We start from the raw sequence: 16,738 nt of genomic DNA on the forward strand, positions 1-16,738 counted from the left end.
AAAGGTCAGTTTTATGGTAATAATAGAACCAACAAAGGTGATGTAGAATTCTCATTACTCTTTCCCCATTGTTTTCATTTAGGAAGCCTTGGAAGATCGTTTGGAAAGGATCAACCGAGAACTGGGCTCGGTTCGCATGACACTAAAAAAGTTCCATGTTTTGCGCACCTCTGCAAATCTTTGAGATTTGTAGCCATTAAATTTTGAGACATTTTGTTTGCACTAATGTATAATTATGCACTCAGAAGAGGCGAGCTATTTTGTACTGTTTCTAAGCCTTCAAACAGTAGTTTTACAATCATGCTATTCTTACACCTGCTATTTTATACTTCAGATGGCCACATATTTTCAAGATATTTTTGTTATGCTCAGGAATCTCTTGTATATTTTACTATTTAAAAAGCATTATTTTTAAATAGTATATCTTCAATTTATATAGAGAATAAGGAAATGTAAACAGGGCAGGCTGCTTGTTTCTAAACAAATAGTGTTGTCCTTTTACAATGAACTTTGCACACCAGTTTTATAAACTTGTTCTACATTGTAAATATAACTCATTTTTTTATAAAAATAAATGCTTAACAGCTTCCATAATGACAGACTAACACATGCTGAATACATTTTAGCATACCTTTCAGTGGTGTGGAGGTTTATAAAAAATGATGATACAAGTCCTATTGGAAACATGTTTTAAAGTAACTATCAGATAGTAATACTGGATTATTGGAAAGTTTTGAAGGCTCCATAAATTTTAGTCATTTTATTTCCCTAAAACCTTATTGTTTATAAGGAAATAAATAAACAGAGGGATGTAATTCTCTAATTTTGTCTCATATATAGTACTTTGAAAAAGCAATTGGAGAGCTGTAGGCCTCTGCTCCCCATTCTAATCTGACTTGTATCCCCTGGACAAGAAAGGCATGGGTAAAGCCTTGATGAGACACAGGGACATACCCTAGCCATCTGTGTCACCCCACGAGGAGCCAGTGGGACCCTGGTTTCCTTACAGCAGGTGACTTCGGGTGCCAGTCAGTTATCTTCCAGGCCTTTTCACCCCTCTCCACCTCCTCCACCCGTGCCAGAAGGAAAAGCAAATACTCCAGTTGTCTGTGCTTCAAGATCCCAAGGTTTGGACCAGTGCTCTGCCTGTTTGTGGACAGGGAATGTGTCAACAGAGCCTGCTGCCGTTCCTTGACCTGGCTAGAGGGCTGCGGCCCCGTCTGGGCAGTGCTTCCTGGTTCAGAAGCAGCCTGTGGGCAGCAGCAGGTTAGGATGGCACTGCTTAACCTCCAAAGTTTTTGCTGGCCAGTCAGACCTAGTGCCCACACATTCAAGCTCAGCATGAGTTGGTAAATAGACTGATTAGACACAGGGACATATATTTAGTTGGTAAACAGAACTGATTCCCACTGGCAGTGCTCAGGTTCTAAATCCTGGTTTGCTTTTGAGCTTTTTTCCCCCCTTATGTGGCTCTTAAAATATGTACAGTGCACCAGTTCCACTCAATGACTCCTCAAGGTATGCATGCCTTCCTGCAGGATCTCCAGTGGTTGTTGAGCACCTTTCACCCCACATCACCTGTCTGATCTCCAGGGCTAGGCCCACATCCCTGCTCCCTTCTCCCTGTGGGGATTCTTAGCCAGGAAGAAAGACCCTTGGGATGGAGCAGTTGAACTTTTCAGCTTCTGCAACCAGTTGAAGACTTTGAGCTAATAAGAATTACTTATCAACAGAATCAAGTGCCTTCCTTCTTGATTTTGTCTTCTAGCCCCCCACCCCAAACTTCTAGTTAGTAGTAAAGAAGAAGTTCATTTTAACAGCTTGGGTGTAAACCTAGTAAAGGTGTTGGCTTTACTGGTGATATTCCCTTTAGTGTGTGTGTATATATGACATTCAAAACTAACTAAAACAGGTGCAGTGGTGCATGCTTGTAATCCCAGCAGCATGGGAGGCTGAGACATGAGGATTGCAAAGTGCAAAGCCAGCCTCAGCAATTTAGTGAGACACTAAAGCAATTTAGTGAGACTCTGCCTCAAAATATATATAAATAAAAAAAGGGCTGGGGATGTGGCTCAGTGTTTAAACACCCCTGGCTTCATTCCCTTGTATCTCCCCACCACACACACTCAAAAAAATAAAAAATTGGTAGAATATTTCATTGTCCCCTACTTTAAAAAAAAATTGTTGTTGTTGTTGATGGATATTTATTTACATGTGGTGCTGAGGATTGAACCCAGTTCCTCACACATGCTAGGAAAGCATTCTACCACTGAGCCACAACCCAAACCCTGTCCCCTACTTTTATTGTAAAGACTACTACATTCTTAAGAGTAGGGAAGTTGTCATTTCTTGCCAAGGAGTTATCTTCTGAGTAGCCTGTAATTGGCTTATTCCAAAAAAGGCATTAAGCTCCATCAAAACATCTTCTGTGCCTCTCCGAAAGCATATGCTTTCATTTTTGAAGTGTGTAATAGATTGGAACTATCAGTTACTTATTTAAAAAAAAAAAGAAATTTGATTCTTTTTTTTTTTCATAGTTGTAAAGAAGGGACCCCAGGGAAATTCTTATAGCTGTCTTTCCCTAGGTGATGCATATCTTAGGAATGCTCCAGGGGAACACACGTGGGCCTGAGGTGGGAAAGGTGGCAGTCTTAAAGAGCATCCATTATTACCCCAGGGAGGTAAACTATTTTTGTTGCTGGGGCTGTGTTTCAGTTAGTGAAAAACCAAAGTGAACCTTCCACTTCTGGGAAGTGCCTTCTAAAATGCAAATGGCAAGTCACCTCTCCTGAGGTCCAGTTTTGCCCTTTTCTTCCCCATACAGAGCCTATCCGCAGGAGCCAGCAGTGGCTCCTGGCCACATCTCCAGCTGGAGCTGGAGCGACTATAACTCACAGCCAAGCTGAGGCAGTGCACAGCTGGGCACAGGGGTTGGAGAGGGGAGACTTCGAGCCAGGCAGACCAGGGTCACATCCTGGCTCAGGTCTGCTTTCCCCAGCTGTGATAGGATCCCTTTCATTAATGAAGATTCTGTCAAGTGCCTGGTGCTTAATAAGTGTGCATAAATAATACCTTCAGATTCAGTATGAGTTAAGTGGGCTTTTAAGGTAACAGTTGCTTTTGCTTTTTTTTTTTCCCCCTCTGTGATACTAGGAATTGAACTCAGTGCCTCACACGTGCTAGGCAAGTGCTCTAACACTGAGCCACAACCACAAGCCAAAAAAGGTTTTTTTGTTTTGTTTTGTGATATTGGGGATTAAACCAGTTGGTTCTCTACAACTGAGCTACATCCCACCCAGCCCTTTTTACTTTGTTTTGAGGCAGGGTCTCTAAATTGCTCAGTCTGGCCTCCAACTTTCAATCCTCCTGCCTCAGCCTCCTGAGTCACTAGGATTACAGGTGAACTCCACCATTTCTTTTAAATAGGATTATATCCAAAGCAATTGGCTTAAAAAAAAAATACATCTTCGGTTGGCATTTCTGTTGGGGGTCTAAGATGGTCTTGCTCCTTGAAAAGAAAGTGAGAAAGCGAGAGAAGGGCAAGTAAGAAATCGAGTAAGAAATGAAGGGAAGAGACCAGGCAGAGATCCACACAAAGGTTTATTTCTCAAAGCTGACAAATAAAGGTCGTCTTTCTATAGAGAGGAGAGAGGCCCCGAGATGTTTGGGCGTTCAGCTTTTGTGGGGTAGGGGTTTGGAGTTGGAGCTATGGCACTGTGGGATAGGTTCAGGGTGTCTGAGCTAGGCAGGTGGGAATGGCATGGGATTGGATTAGGTTGACGGCATCATGGGGCTTTCCAGAGAAAAGGGGTCGTGTCCTTCTGAGATTGGCTTAGGGTTATGGTACCATGGGGTAGGTCACTACCTAGGGGGTGGGGGTGGGGAGTTCAGGTAAGAGGAAGTACAGGAAAGTGAAACTTAATATCTTGTAGGATGGCAGTTAACATTTAAAATGGCTGCTTAATGTTAAATCAAGACCCTATACCCTTTGCATGAAAACGTGGGTTTTCTTGGAGTCTAAAGGAACGTTCCTCTGGTGTGGGTTTTGTTGTTCTTAATGACTAAAAAATTTAAAATGGATAACCTATCAAATGTTAGTTCAGACAGTACTTTCATCTTAATAAAATTGGTGATTTGGGAATTTAGAAATAAATACAGACTGTTTTCCTAAAAGTTATTGCCACTGCAATAAAAATAACTTTTCCTTCAAGTGTTCCACGAGTAGACCTCTACAGGTGATGGGGTGGCCTTGAACAGGACCATGTGAAGGAAGTACCAGCCACTGGGCCCCTAAAGATTTAGAAATGGGGGCTGGGGATGTGGCTCAAGTGATAGCTCGCTCGCCTAGCATGCACCACATAAATGTAAAATAAAGATATTGTGTCCACCTTAAAAAAATTTAGAGATGACCACTTGGAAATTGATAACCAACCAGAGAGTGTTTGCCTTTTAAATCCAGGAAAGCCAGGTGATTTGGTGAATGCTGTTTGAATTCGGAACATTTTATTACATGCATAGATGAAAGGTTTATATGTAATAAAATGAAAGGTTTATATGTAATAAAATTAGACATTTCATCCTTTTAATTTTTAAATAATAACAGTTTTTACTAAATTTTAATGTTTATTTGCTCTGCATGTCTGAGAACCAAGCTTTAAAAAATAAATGTAGCTGGGTGTAGTGGCTCACACCTGTAGTCCCAGCTACTTGGAAGGTGGGAGGATCACTTGAGTCCAGGAGTTCAAGACCAGCCTGGGCAACATAGTGAAACTCAGTCTCAAAAAAAAAAAAAAAGCTGGGTATAGTGGTGCACACCTGTAATCCCAGCAGCTGGGGAGGCTGAGGCAGGAGGCTCACACATTCAAAGCCAGCCTCAGCAACTTAATGAGATCTTGTCTCTAAATAAAATATGAAAAGGGCTTGGGATATTAACTCAGTGGCTAAGTGCCCCTGGGTTCAATCCCCGGTACTAAAAAACAATAATAAAATAATTAATTAATTAAAAATAGATGTACATCTAGAGCCCTTTAGGAATCATAAAGGTAAATCATATTTGTCATAAGTAAAATATATCTGGTTATGAGACTTTTTGGGTCTCACTATACTGATTATATTGCACAATTTTGCTGGAAATAATTTCCTGCCCTGTCAAGAGCTCTGGTTTGATAATGTATTAAAAGATACCAGTATTCTTAGGACCTGTTTCTAAGCCTTTTCTCATCTGATTTGTGCTTTATCTCAGTAGAGACCTCAGCTCTATGAGGAATCAAGCCATAAATTTGTACTTGCTGGACGTTGTGTACCATGTTGTCACTATGACTACAGATTTTAAGGACAATTGTGTATTTAACAATTTCACTGTAACAGTGACCAATAATGTGAAAAAAATGCTTCACATATAGTGCTCTGATGGGTAGAAAATGACAGTGCTTGTTGCAGTTGCTTTAAATCTAGTCAAATGTTGGAGTAATGAGTCATCAAGCTCCACGAGACCAGGAATCATGTCGTCTTTCTCAAATATGGCACATATGGACATTTAATAAATATTTGTGGATGTGAACTGTCTTATGGTATTAGTGTATTTATTCATACCTACTTTGGCGGTACTGGGAACTGAACCCAGGGATTCTTTCTACAGAGCTATATCCCAAGCCTCCCCCCTTTTAAATATATATATTTTAGTTGTAAATAGACATTTATTTATTTACTTGTATGTAGTGTTGAGATTTGAGTCCAGTGCCTCACACTTGTTAGGCAAGGGCTGTACCACTGAGCCACAACCCCAGCCCTCTCTAGCCCTTTTTTATATTTTGAGGGGGTCTCACTAGATTACTGAAGCTGGCCTTGAACTTGTGATCCTCCTGCTTCAGTCTCCCAGTTGCTGGGATTACAGGTGTGTGCCCCCATGCCTGGCTGAGATAGTTTTTAATGGTGTTTTTAAAGTCTCAGGCATATATAAGTCCTTGAAGTTACCTCATTTGTGTATAGTCATCAAAATGCTACAGTGGGGACTAGGGTGTAGCTCAGTAATAAAGCATTTGCCTAGCATATGTAAAGCCCCAGTTTCAATCCCCAGCACTAAAAAAAAAAAAAAAAAAAAAAAGGTTATAATGGGGACTGTAGCACAGTGGTAAAATGCTTGCCTAACTTGCTGGGCCCTAGGTTTAGTTCTCAATGCTGGGGAACGTTTTAATAAAACGCTACAATGATGTTCTGTCTCGGAGCTTAGTTCCTACTGACAGAGCAAAGTTTCAAAGAGCCTCACCCTGGAAATGCTCCAGAAATCAATCTTATTGCACCGTAGGGCAGACTGGTGGAGGGAAGGAACTGAGGGGGCAGTATTTGATGGAACACCTTTACCCACCTTGGATGGGAGGGCAGTGGTGGCTCTCCTGGCCCTTTCAGGTTGAACATCTGCCCACAACCCAGAGGGATAAATAGCCTGTGTGGTTGGCACTCCTTTACTTTGTCTCAACACATCCCTTATTTTTAATTTTGTTGGGGGGAATACTGGGGATTGAACCCATGGGCCCAGTAGAACCCAATGTTATGCCTGAACATTTCCAGCCCTTTTTATTTTTTCAGACAGGATCTCACTAACTTGCTAGGGCTTCACTTATTTTCTGAGGCCATCCTGGAACTTGCATCTCCCTACTTCAGCCTTCTGAATTCCCAATCAGTGGGATTACAGGCATGAGCCACTGTGGGGCCACTGTGGGGCCACCGTGCGGCCACCGTGCCCAGCTTGGACCTCTTTATTTTCATCTTGGGTTTGCCCTTCCAGGGAAGTATTCCACACTCTCTAGGCCACATAAGGTGATACTAAGTGATGGCTCCACTAAGTTCCATGACTTCAGGTTTTGGCAAACGGTCTGTCCTTCCTCAACCTAAATGCACACTTCCTGTTTTCCTGTCAGTCTCACCCAAGCACCCTGTTGGTCTCTCCATGTGCCAGGCGGAGGCCTGTCAGGATGGAACACCAGGGGCGAGCTGCCTCTGCACCTCGTCCAGCTCCTTTCGCAGGTGGGGACCAGGGCTCCGAGCATCCTCCCCGGCGCTGGCTGTCCCGTGCTTATGGCCCGCAGGCGCCCCGGGCCTGCTGGGGTCTTGGGGAGGACCCGGCGCAGGTTGGCGCGGGTCCGGGTCCGCAGCCGAGCACGCAGGTGGGGCTTCGCCGGCCCGCGCCCCCATCCCAGTGCCCGGGCGGCCTCGCCGGCGGCTCCCGGCTTCGCCACCGATTCCGGAGCGTCGTTTTCAAAGGCGAGCTGTTAGGAGCCGCCACTCCGCGACACTCGGGCGCCCCGGCGAGCCGGGCTCTTCCGGCGGCAGCGGCCGGGCCCGGAGGGACGCCCCGCGCCGCTCCCCCGCGCGGCCGGAGGAGGCGCCGCGCCGCGGCGAGTGGGGGAATGCGAGCGACGCGCGCTGGCAGCGGCGGCTGAGGCGCGGCTGGGCGCGGAGAGTCGGCCGCGCGGCCCCCGGAGCAGCGGCGCCCCGACGGCCCGGAGCATGCCCGCCGCCCGGCCGCTCGCCCAGGGCCAGCCGGCGGCGGGGGCGCGCGGGGCCGCGGGGCGCAGCCGGCCGGGCCGGGGCCGCGGGGCCCGCGCTGCCCCTGCGGCGGCGTGAGGCGGCGGCGGCCCAGCGCGATCGGAGGGACTAGCGGCGGCCGCGGGCGGGTGAGTGACCGCCGGGCCGGGGCGGAGGGCGGCCGTGCGGCCCGAGGGAGCCCAGAGTGCCCGGCCGAGGCCGAGGCTGGGCGGCGGAGGGAGTGGCGAGGGGACCCGCGGCCTGGCGCGTTGCCGAGACCCGGGGCCACGGCCCGGCGGCGTAAGGGCGACCCCCGCCCCGGGGCAGGTGTCGCGGCAGCCCGGGGGCAGGTGCGTGCGCAGCGCCGGGCCCCGCACCCGGGGAGGCGCGAGCCGGCTGCCCGGAGGCTCGGTTTCCGCGGGCTTTTCCCCGGCCCCGGCCGGGTGGGCGTCGAGGACCCCGGGATGGGCTCTCTCTCTCTCTCTCCCGCCGTACTGGGAGGTGCCTGCTCTTCCTAGGGCCGGCAGCTTCCTCTTCCACCACCCTGCATCCTTTCTTATCAGTGGTGGGGTTTGGGGGCGGCCTGGGGAGAGGGAAACTTTTGTGTCCCCCTTCCCCAATGTGCACTGATCCCCACCCCACATCCTAAATGGACATCCCAAGTAAACACAGTGCCTGCCACACTGATGCCATTCCAAGGCAGGTCCTCTAGCATTGTCCCCTTTCAAGGGACTTGCCGCTCCTGCATAGAAATCCTAGGCTCCTCCTCCCCCACCCCTCCTTATCTCCGAAACACTGTGGCCTACCTTCCCCCTCCCTGCCTGAATCTGGATGCTTCAGGAGCATCTTTCTTTGTCCACTGCCAGCTCCTCCCCTGCCTCTGGGAGTCAGCAGAACTGTTAGGGTAGCAGCCGTGCTCCCCCAGGTCCCCCATCCTGCATCTCAGGGGAGAAGGTAGTCAATACTCTCTTCTCTGAATCACCCGTCGCACCCAAGCCCGACTCCTCTTGCTGTTCTGAACCCCACTGCAGTTTATCTCTGGCTCTTATCACTATCTGCCTTATTTTATAGTTACTTTTGTGCCTGGCTTATCTCCTCTGCTGGACTGTGAGCTACTGGGGTGGAGTTTGATTCATCTCTGGCCCCCAGCCTGGGTCAGCATCCTGTGTGCAATCAGGGCCTGTGGGGTTTAGGGCCTGCATGGAGCATAAACCCCTCTGGGCTTGCCTCAGGGACTCTAGCTTGCCTGGCTCAGGGACTGTTGTGGGTCAGTTCTCCCATGAAGAGACTGTACTCTGATTGGAATAGCTGTCCAGCTCTCTCCCACTGCAGAGAGCCACAGTGAGTTAGGAAGAGCTGTTGTAGGGAGTGACTTGCCAAGGGAACAGGACAGCATATTCACTGCTGGAGAGATGGCCAGGTCCTGACTGTGAGTTCTTCGGGTGGTGAGTTGAATGGCTTATCTGCTAATACTTGGGAGGCACCTGGGTAGAGAATCGACCATGGGAACCAGGAGATCTGGCTTGCATGCTTGGCCTGCCCCCTAACTTGCTGTTAACTAAGTCATTTGGTTTTTCTTGGTCTTGTTTGCTCCTTTCCAAACCTGGGGCCTGGGGATGTGGCTAGTGGTAGAGTGCTTGCCTGGCATGTGAAGTCCTGGTTTGGATACCTGGTACTGCCAAAAAAAAAAAAAAAAAGAGGGTGGGGGAACCAAATTTGAAAGAAAATTCATCTGCATGTACAAGGCCCGAGGATCTGGGCCCCATTCACCATACCTGTCCCCCGCCACCATGTCATCCCTCACACTCCATGCTCCAGCCCTCCCAGGCTATCTCGAGGTTTTCCAAGGCGTGGTGCTCCTTCTCTGTGTGCCTCACCTCTTCAGTGATGGGGACCCAGTTTGCTTTCCCTGGCCTTCCCAGGTAGAGTCGACCCCCTCTGCCTTTGCTACTCCCCAACCCCTCTTGCCTTTCCATGTGCCTCCCCGTGGACTGTGAGCTTCCAGGCAGTCATGGTAAATTCTCTTTCTCTGTCCCCAGTGCCTGGTGTGCAGTAGGCACTTGGGAAAATGTAGACTAGGTGGTGAGATTGGCCTGGACAGCCCCTGAGAGCCCTTCTTGGCCACAGCCTGGAGCGTCCCTTCTATGTCACATTGCTTTCCTCCCTGTCCTGAACCTGTTTGAACACCAGGCAGTGCTCTCCTAAAAGCCCTTCAAGTTAAGGCCAGGCGGCTTGGTCTTTGAGAAGAGCCAGTCATGGAGGATATGCAGTTATTCGGAGAGATAAAAGGGGAAGTGGCTGCTCCTCTCTTGTTCCGGAAGGATGCTGGGGGCTGTGTGCTCTGGGTGTGCATGGAGGACATAGGCAGAGGCTGCTGTTGGTGACCATGTGGTCAATCCAAAGTGAGCTCAGGATCTTCCCTTTGCTTGGCTGAGACCAAACCCTTTGCAGACAGTCACCCCGGAACCTGTTTAACCCCCTGCCTCTGGATGCATGTAGAGCTAAGTGGTCTTTGCAGAGGTCATTTGGTCTTTGTTTATGTTACTGAATACCCTGGGATGTTATCAAAAAGAGGTGTCACAAATCCCTGTCTGGTCTGTTCTAAAACCATGATCTGAGGCATTGCCGCCTGGGCCGACAGCTTCTGACAGTGTTTCTTATGAAAACTTGGTTTTAGAATTTAGGGCTAGGCAAACTTTGCCTTCCCTGGGAAACTAAGCTGCTTTCTCCTTTGATAACAAAAAGAAAGTGGGGAAGGAAAGCATGTTCTGCTGGCATGCCCTGCCCGTACCGTGGTGCCCAAAGGCCAAGCACCCTGCAGGTGGGTGATTCCTGCAGAGAAAGAAGTTGAGACACAGGGACATCAGCTGTTCTGACTGAGTCAGATTTGTATTCATCTCTATCCGGCCTTTTCTGTACACATTGTCTTTTCCTTCCTTCTTTCCTTATTTATTTATGCAGTTCTGGGAATTGAACCCAGAAGTGCTTTACCACTGTGCCGCATCCCCAATCCTTTTTTGTTTATTTTGAGGCAGGGTCTCCCTTAGTTGCTAAGGCTGGTTCTCAAACTTGTCCTTCTGCCTCAGCCTTCTGAATAGCTGGGATTACAGGCGTGTGCTGCTTCAGCTGGCTCTGTGCTCTTTATAAGTCATCATAAAAGGTTTCTGGAAAACAGTGGACAGATAGTGAATTGATACAGGAAGTCACTTTTCACCTAACCCCTGCTTCTGTCACAGCAGCGTGGCTGGGGAGATGTGTTCTCAGCACCCCAGGCTGTGTGTGGCAATTGTTGCTTGAAGGCAGGGTTCAGCAGGCAACTGCCTTTCTGGTTGAGGAGGTCAGGGTTGGCTTTTTGGGAGAGGGACACTTGACTGGCCTCAGCAAGAGTCTAAAATCTGGGGTGTTCACAACACCCCGTCAGAACATCTGGTGGGAAAGGAGAGAAGTGCTCCAGAGCCTCCCGCAGGGAGCCAGGCTTTGCCTTTTTCAAATCCTCTATGGCTTTGACAGAGGGTCTGAGCTCATCCCCCCTGCCAGGGAGGAGAGACTGAGGTGGACAGAACTGACCTTGCACAGGCCACTATGCCAGCCTGGGACCAAGGTGCCTTGTGACCAGGTGGCTCCTCCTTTATGTGGAGGCTGGCGCTGGCCCCCCACATGGGTCCTTTCTTTCTGGACAGTGGGTATAAGGGCGCTGGCCCAGCAAACACCAGGACAAACCTCTGCCAACCTCTGTGGCCAGAGACGGGCAGAGCTGTGTGAGGAGGGCAGGCTGCCGTTCACTCCAGGCGCTCATTGGGAACAGCCCTTGCCAGGAGATAAAGTAGAAGTGAACCAAGAGGCAGGGATCCACTAACAGGCCACCAACCAGGCAGTCATCCTGTGGAAGAACCCTCTGCTTGGTGACGCCCCCATCCGTCACAGCTTTCTTGTGAGTGCCCCTGACATCAGGAGCAGCAGCAGAAGGAGTTGTGGGTGGGGAGGAGCAGGGAGATGCTGAGGCTGGTGGAACTCAGAGCTGGAGCGACAGCTGGGACTGCTGTTGGGCGTGGGCATGCCAACCTGCAGCCACAGAGCAGGTGGCCCTGCGGAGCGGAGCACCTCTGTAGGAGGGCACATGGACAGTTGAGTCTCGTCACTCCTGGTAGTTGTATTCCACAGTCACCCGGACTCTGACGAAGCCAACCCCGAGCCTCTGCTGGGTAACGACGTTTCTGTCAGCTGACGAACATGCAGCCTTACCTCACGTGCATTCCTGTCAGAAGACACCTTATTTAAGATGTTTATTGGACGTTGAACCCATGGCCAGCAGCCTGCGACCCGTGCCTGAAGGAAGCCCGTTGAGCACACATGAGACCTTCTTGTCCTCTGGAATGCAGCCTGTGGCCTTATGCCTGGGGATCGTTGAGAACAGTGAAGTCAACAACAGAAAGCATAGACATGTGACAAACAGGGACCTGAGCAGGGCAGGGCAAGATGCTTGCTTTCAGCGAGAGCTCAAAGGAGAAGGTGGAGTGTGGCCCTGTTCCACCTCAGCACAGGCCACCCACACTTCCTGTCAGTGTGCACAAGTTTGACCATGAACCTGAGAACACTGAAGCATTGATTTGGGGGTTGCGATTAAATTGTAGTGACAAGGTGAATCCACAAGTATGGGATTCACAAATACTGAGGATCTGCAGTCTTGGACATCACGTATGTCCCCTCATGTCTCCAGCCAGGTCATGGCATGCTGCTGCCACCCCGCCAGTTCCTGGTGAACGAAGGCCCGAGCCAAGGCTGTTGGGCAGGTTCTTGCATTTGCTCGTCCTAGGCGCTGGGAAAGGAGGCCTGTCCTCTCCACTTCCTGCTGGCTGGTGCCCATCTCCCCTCTCCAAAGTGGAGGAGGGACTCTCCTCATGCACAGGGGGTGACAGCACTCAGTGTGGACCTGGGACACATTGTCTTTGCTGTGAGGAGCTGAGAAGCAGGCCTGGGCCCAAAGGAATGACCCTCTTAAGGAGGTGTTTCAGGCCACCGTGGGACTTCCCACAGCCGCTTGCCTCAATCCTGGCTTTGACCCCTGGGCTTCAGCCTCCGTGTGCCCCACTGAGACTTGGTGCCAGGTCCTACAGGTTGCCATTCCTTCTCTCCAGGCTGGTTCTCGCTGGCAACTAGGGGCTTCCAGCCAGGTCTGCCCGCGGGCCTGCTGTGGGGTGCACTGCTGTGGGGGATGGGGTTGGAGTCAGGCCCTGCGGCCTCTGGCCCCACTGGGGCAGGCCCACCTGGCCAGACACTAGCATCTTGGGACAGGGACAGGGGTAGAGGTGTGTGAGGCAGTAATAGGTGGTCATTCCGGGTCTGTCACAAGGGAGCAGCTCCCATGGCCCAGAGGCTGGGCTTGCCGCAGGTGCAGACAGGTGCCTATGGCTGGGCTGGAGGCCGTCCCCTCCTGCTGGAGGCCTGTGAAGTGCTCTCCCTGGCACTTTGTAAAAATTGACTTTTCACTTGCACATTTTTTCCCCCATCAGAGGGAGAAAAACCAAGCATTTTTTGCAATTAGAACTTTCCGCACTTGGGTAATCAAACTGAAAAAAGCATTTAAGCCCTTTGAAAACCGCACATAAGTGAGGCTGAGGAGAAGGGGTGGGGGCGCTCTCAGCGGGTGGCCAGACGCGCAGACAACTCGGCGGGTTGTCGTGTGAGGAAATAATCATTTCACATTTATTTGGGGTTTGCTGGTTGCAGCATATTTCAATTAGTTCGTCAGTGCTGTGCATCTGACAGGCCAAACGTTTATTGTGGTTGGACCATCTGGGAGGTGGGAGGCCCACAGCCTTCCCCGTGGCAGCCGGTAACTACCAGGCGAAAGGAATTGGCTTGCTGTGTTGAAGAGCCCCAGCTGACGCTCACGGTCACCCAGGCCTGCGGAGCTGGAGTCTGCGCACCCGGCCAAGGCCTGCACGTGCCCAGGCTTCATTTGCCCCCACGCCTGACATTTTCCAGCACAGCCAAGCAAAGTCCTGAAGTGGCCTGAAGTGGCCACCCAGACTCTTGCTCGGAGAGGCTGTTCTTCCCTCTCCTGGGAAGCCTACTGGCCACAGGGGCCCCTGGCCTGGCCCAGCCCCTGCACAGCTGTCAGGACCATAGCTTACTCATCGTGGGTCTGTACAGCAGCCTGGTGCTGGTTCCGAGCCTGGTGGCCTGCGTGGGGAAGATGTGGGCTGGAACACAATTTGTATTAAGCCAGCAGGGAAGGAGCTCCTCGGTGTGTCCTGGGGAGTGAGGTGGCCTGGGTGTCACCACAGGGCAGCCAGGGGCGCGTTTCAGATTCTAGCCGTTTGTGTGCAGCTGTGCTCCCTCCTATACTGTGACAGAGGATGCTAGCTTGATGTCTGTTCCGAGCCTTGGGTGACTCACCAAGGCATGGTGAGCCCATGGCCGTGACCGCCACGGTCATCCTCCCTCCCTGGGCACCAGGTGCCATGGTGCCTGACCCCTTGCCTTTTACTTCATTGGGCTCTTCCCCTCGAACAAGTTTGCTTTCCTGAGGAATGTTCTGTCCAGCTTCCCTGCAGGGGCCTGGGGAGAAGGAGGGAATTAGAACCCAACGGGAGAGCCAGAAGGAGACTGGAAAAAACCAAGTCCAAGGGCCTGACCTTTCCACGAAAAGCAATGACTTTCCATTTCCCCTAGGCCCCGGGATCCAGGGCTGGGCGCTGGTGTTGGTAGCTGAGCAGGATTAACACTCAAGGACGCACTGCTGAACCAGAGGCCGGCTCGTAAAACCTGGGACGTCCGGTACACTCGAGGGTGTCCTGGTAGCCTGGCAGCAGCAGAACTGGTGCCTGGAGGGTTCAGGCTGATGGCACCCCGACCACACCCGCACAGGCTGGCCCTGGATTATGGAACTTTTCTGCCACCCAGACTCTTGCTTAGAGAGACTGTTCTTCCCTCTCCTGGGAAGCCTGCTGGCCACAGGGGCCCCTGGCCTGGCCCAGCTGCTGCACAGCTGCCAGGGCCATAGCTTACTTGTCACAGGGTTTGCACAGCAGCCTGGTGCTGGTTCCGTACCTGGTGGCCAGCGTGGGGAAGGTGCTGCCTGGAGGTGCAGAGGCGAGGACCCTCCCCTCCCCTCCACCCCGAGTCCCAGCACACAGTGCAGAGAGCCTCTGCCCATCACACTCTGGTTGACTCACAGATGCAGCTGCACCCATTTTGTAGGTGAGGACACCGAGGTTCAGAAAGGTCATGATCTGGCCCCCTGTCATGTTTTCAGACAGGGACCCTGTGATTAAGAGGTCATGATTTAGTCCTAGTCACAAGCAGTTAGCCGCTGACTCAGACTCTAGGCCTATGAGGTCCCCACCGGTCACCCTTGTAATATCGCCTGTGCCATGGGCTTCCATTGCTTTGCAGAACCCACCAGCACCTCCCGACCTTGTAGTCTGACCTTCTCAGTTTGAGTTTGTACGGGTCGGCTCTTTCTTTTGTTTCTAGAGGGGAAAGCGGAATCCCTCCTCTGTTTATTCTACAGCTTTTGATTTTCAAAACGATGCCAAAGGGCTTCATGGACAGAGGGCAGACTCCCCAAGACAGGGCCACATGCCCCAGGGTCCCAGATACTTAGAATTCTGAGGCCAATTCTGATGCTGCCATGAGGTGTCCTGGCCAGCTGGAGGGCAGAGGCCAGGCCCTGGGTGTGGTCCTGAGGTCCCAGGAGTGGGTGTGCCTGGGAGTCAGGGCCTTTCCCTGCAGGGAGAGCGGCTTCCAGGTGGTGAGCACCGCTGGTCGGGGTCCTCCTACTCAGCCTCCTCTCTGCTCCACCCGGGGAGGGGAACGTTCAGAAGACCATAGTTCTGTGGGCTGGGGCTTGTCCTGAGCCAGAGTCAGCGTGGTCCCTCCTTCTCCTCTACCTGTTCCCTGCTTTCTTCCTCCTAGAGAGGAGTGAGGCCCCAGAGCCAGCCTTGTGAGGAAGGCACCAGGGAGCCAGCCAGGGAGGGGGAGGCTGGGACCCTGCCACATCCTCTTGCAGGTGCCCGGCTTCGTAGTTGCTCTGGGCTCTGGAGCAGAAGGAGTACTAGGTCTGTGGCCTCTGGGTTGAGAGGATCAGGAGGGGACACAGGCCCAGTATGGGAGCCTAGGACTCAGTCCCCTTCAGCAGGAGCAACAGGGTCTGCCCTCCCCAGGAGGCTAGGTGTGTTCTGAGCAGCTGAAGCCACACCTGCCTCACCGTCCTCTCAGAGCCAAACAGTGGGGCCCACAACTTGTTCCTCTTGGTTTCCTCCGAGTGCCTGGCCTGGCCTCTCAACTTGGAGAAGGAGCCAGATAAATCTCTGAATGAAAGAAAACTTGAGGGAGGTGGTCTGGGGAAGGAGAGCACCAAGTCCTGCCTAGAGACCCAGGGACCCCCAAAGCCAGCCCTGGGGCCTCAGCCTGGGCCACCTGCTCTCCTGATGGCAGATTGCCAGTTTCCTCTTATTCATATGACAGTCTTGATGGGGTACTTGGAATAACCCAGTATCGCAGTCTGTGGCTGTGTTCAGGTCTTGGATGCAGAGAGAAGGTTCTAGCATACTGGGCACATGGGAGGGTCAGGAAGGCTGCTGGGAGCCCAGTGGGAGAGGAGGGGCTTCAGGGGAGGCTTTGAGTGCAGCCAGAGAAAGGATGGAGGTGCAGTTTTCTTCTCTTTTATTTTATTATTTATTTATTTATTTATTTTTGGCACCAGAGATTGAACTTGGGGAGCTTTACGCTGAGCCACATTCCCGGCCCTTTTTATTTTTTGTTTTGAGACAAGGTCTCACTAAGTTGCCAAGACTGAACTTGTGGTCCTCCTCCTCCCAAGCTGCTGGCATTACAGGCATGTGCCACCACACCCAGGCTCTTTTCTTTTTTTATTGAGGTGAAACGCACATCATGTAAAATTAGCCATTTTTAAGCCCAGGGTTCAGTGGCATGCGACCTTGGCACTCTGAAAAGGAACCTCCACCCCTTGGCAGTCACTCCCATTCTCCCACCCCCAGCTTGGTGTCCATGCACCCATCTGTTCTGGATGTCACCTGTGGCCTTTGGGGTGTCCGCTTCCACAGCATCATGTTTTCGGGGTTCAGCGGTGTGGCAGGCATCACTTCTTCAGTCCTGTGTGTGATAAAATGTGTGTGATATAAAATCCACCGTTTTGCACACAGCCTACTGGCTGTGGATACCTGGGCACCACACAGCCTCATCACTG

At 51.4% G+C, this 16,738-nt stretch overlaps 2 protein-coding genes across 21 annotated transcripts in view; both read left to right on the plus strand.

The window, feature by feature from the left end:
* The window catches only part of Mphosph9 (M-phase phosphoprotein 9), a 57,703-nt gene extending 52,143 nt beyond the window's left edge, over positions 1 to 5,560 (plus strand). For 11 of the 13 annotated variants that reach the window (XM_058579816.1, XM_058579807.1, XM_058579809.1 and 8 more), the window contains one exon: positions 83 to 5,560. In XM_058579816.1, the coding sequence (XP_058435799.1) occupies positions 83 to 184 (102 nt within the window). In that variant the 3' untranslated portion in view covers positions 185 to 5,560. The remainder of the gene's footprint in view (positions 1 to 82) is intronic. The other 2 variants (XR_009226909.1, XR_009226910.1) reach the window with 2 other exon arrangements.
* Positions 5,561 to 6,916: 1,356 nt separating this feature from the next.
* The window catches only part of Pitpnm2 (phosphatidylinositol transfer protein membrane associated 2), a 124,945-nt gene continuing 115,123 nt past the window's right edge, over positions 6,917 to 16,738 (plus strand). For 2 of the 8 annotated variants that reach the window (XM_046446061.2, XM_058579803.1), the window contains exon 1: positions 7,585 to 7,673. The gene's annotated coding sequence lies outside the window, so the exon portion shown is untranslated. Of the gene's footprint in view, positions 7,024 to 7,577; positions 7,674 to 16,738 lie in introns of those variants that run through there. The other 6 variants (XM_058579804.1, XM_058579805.1, XM_046446063.2 and 3 more) reach the window with 5 other exon arrangements.

The sequence above is a fragment of the Marmota monax genome, unplaced genomic scaffold (genome assembly GCF_021218885.2).
Source record: "Marmota monax isolate L192 unplaced genomic scaffold, Marmota_monax_Labrador192_F-V1.1 WCK01_AAM20220418_F8-fsc00092, whole genome shotgun sequence".
In the NCBI taxonomy this organism is placed as follows: Eukaryota; Metazoa; Chordata; class Mammalia; order Rodentia; family Sciuridae; genus Marmota; species Marmota monax.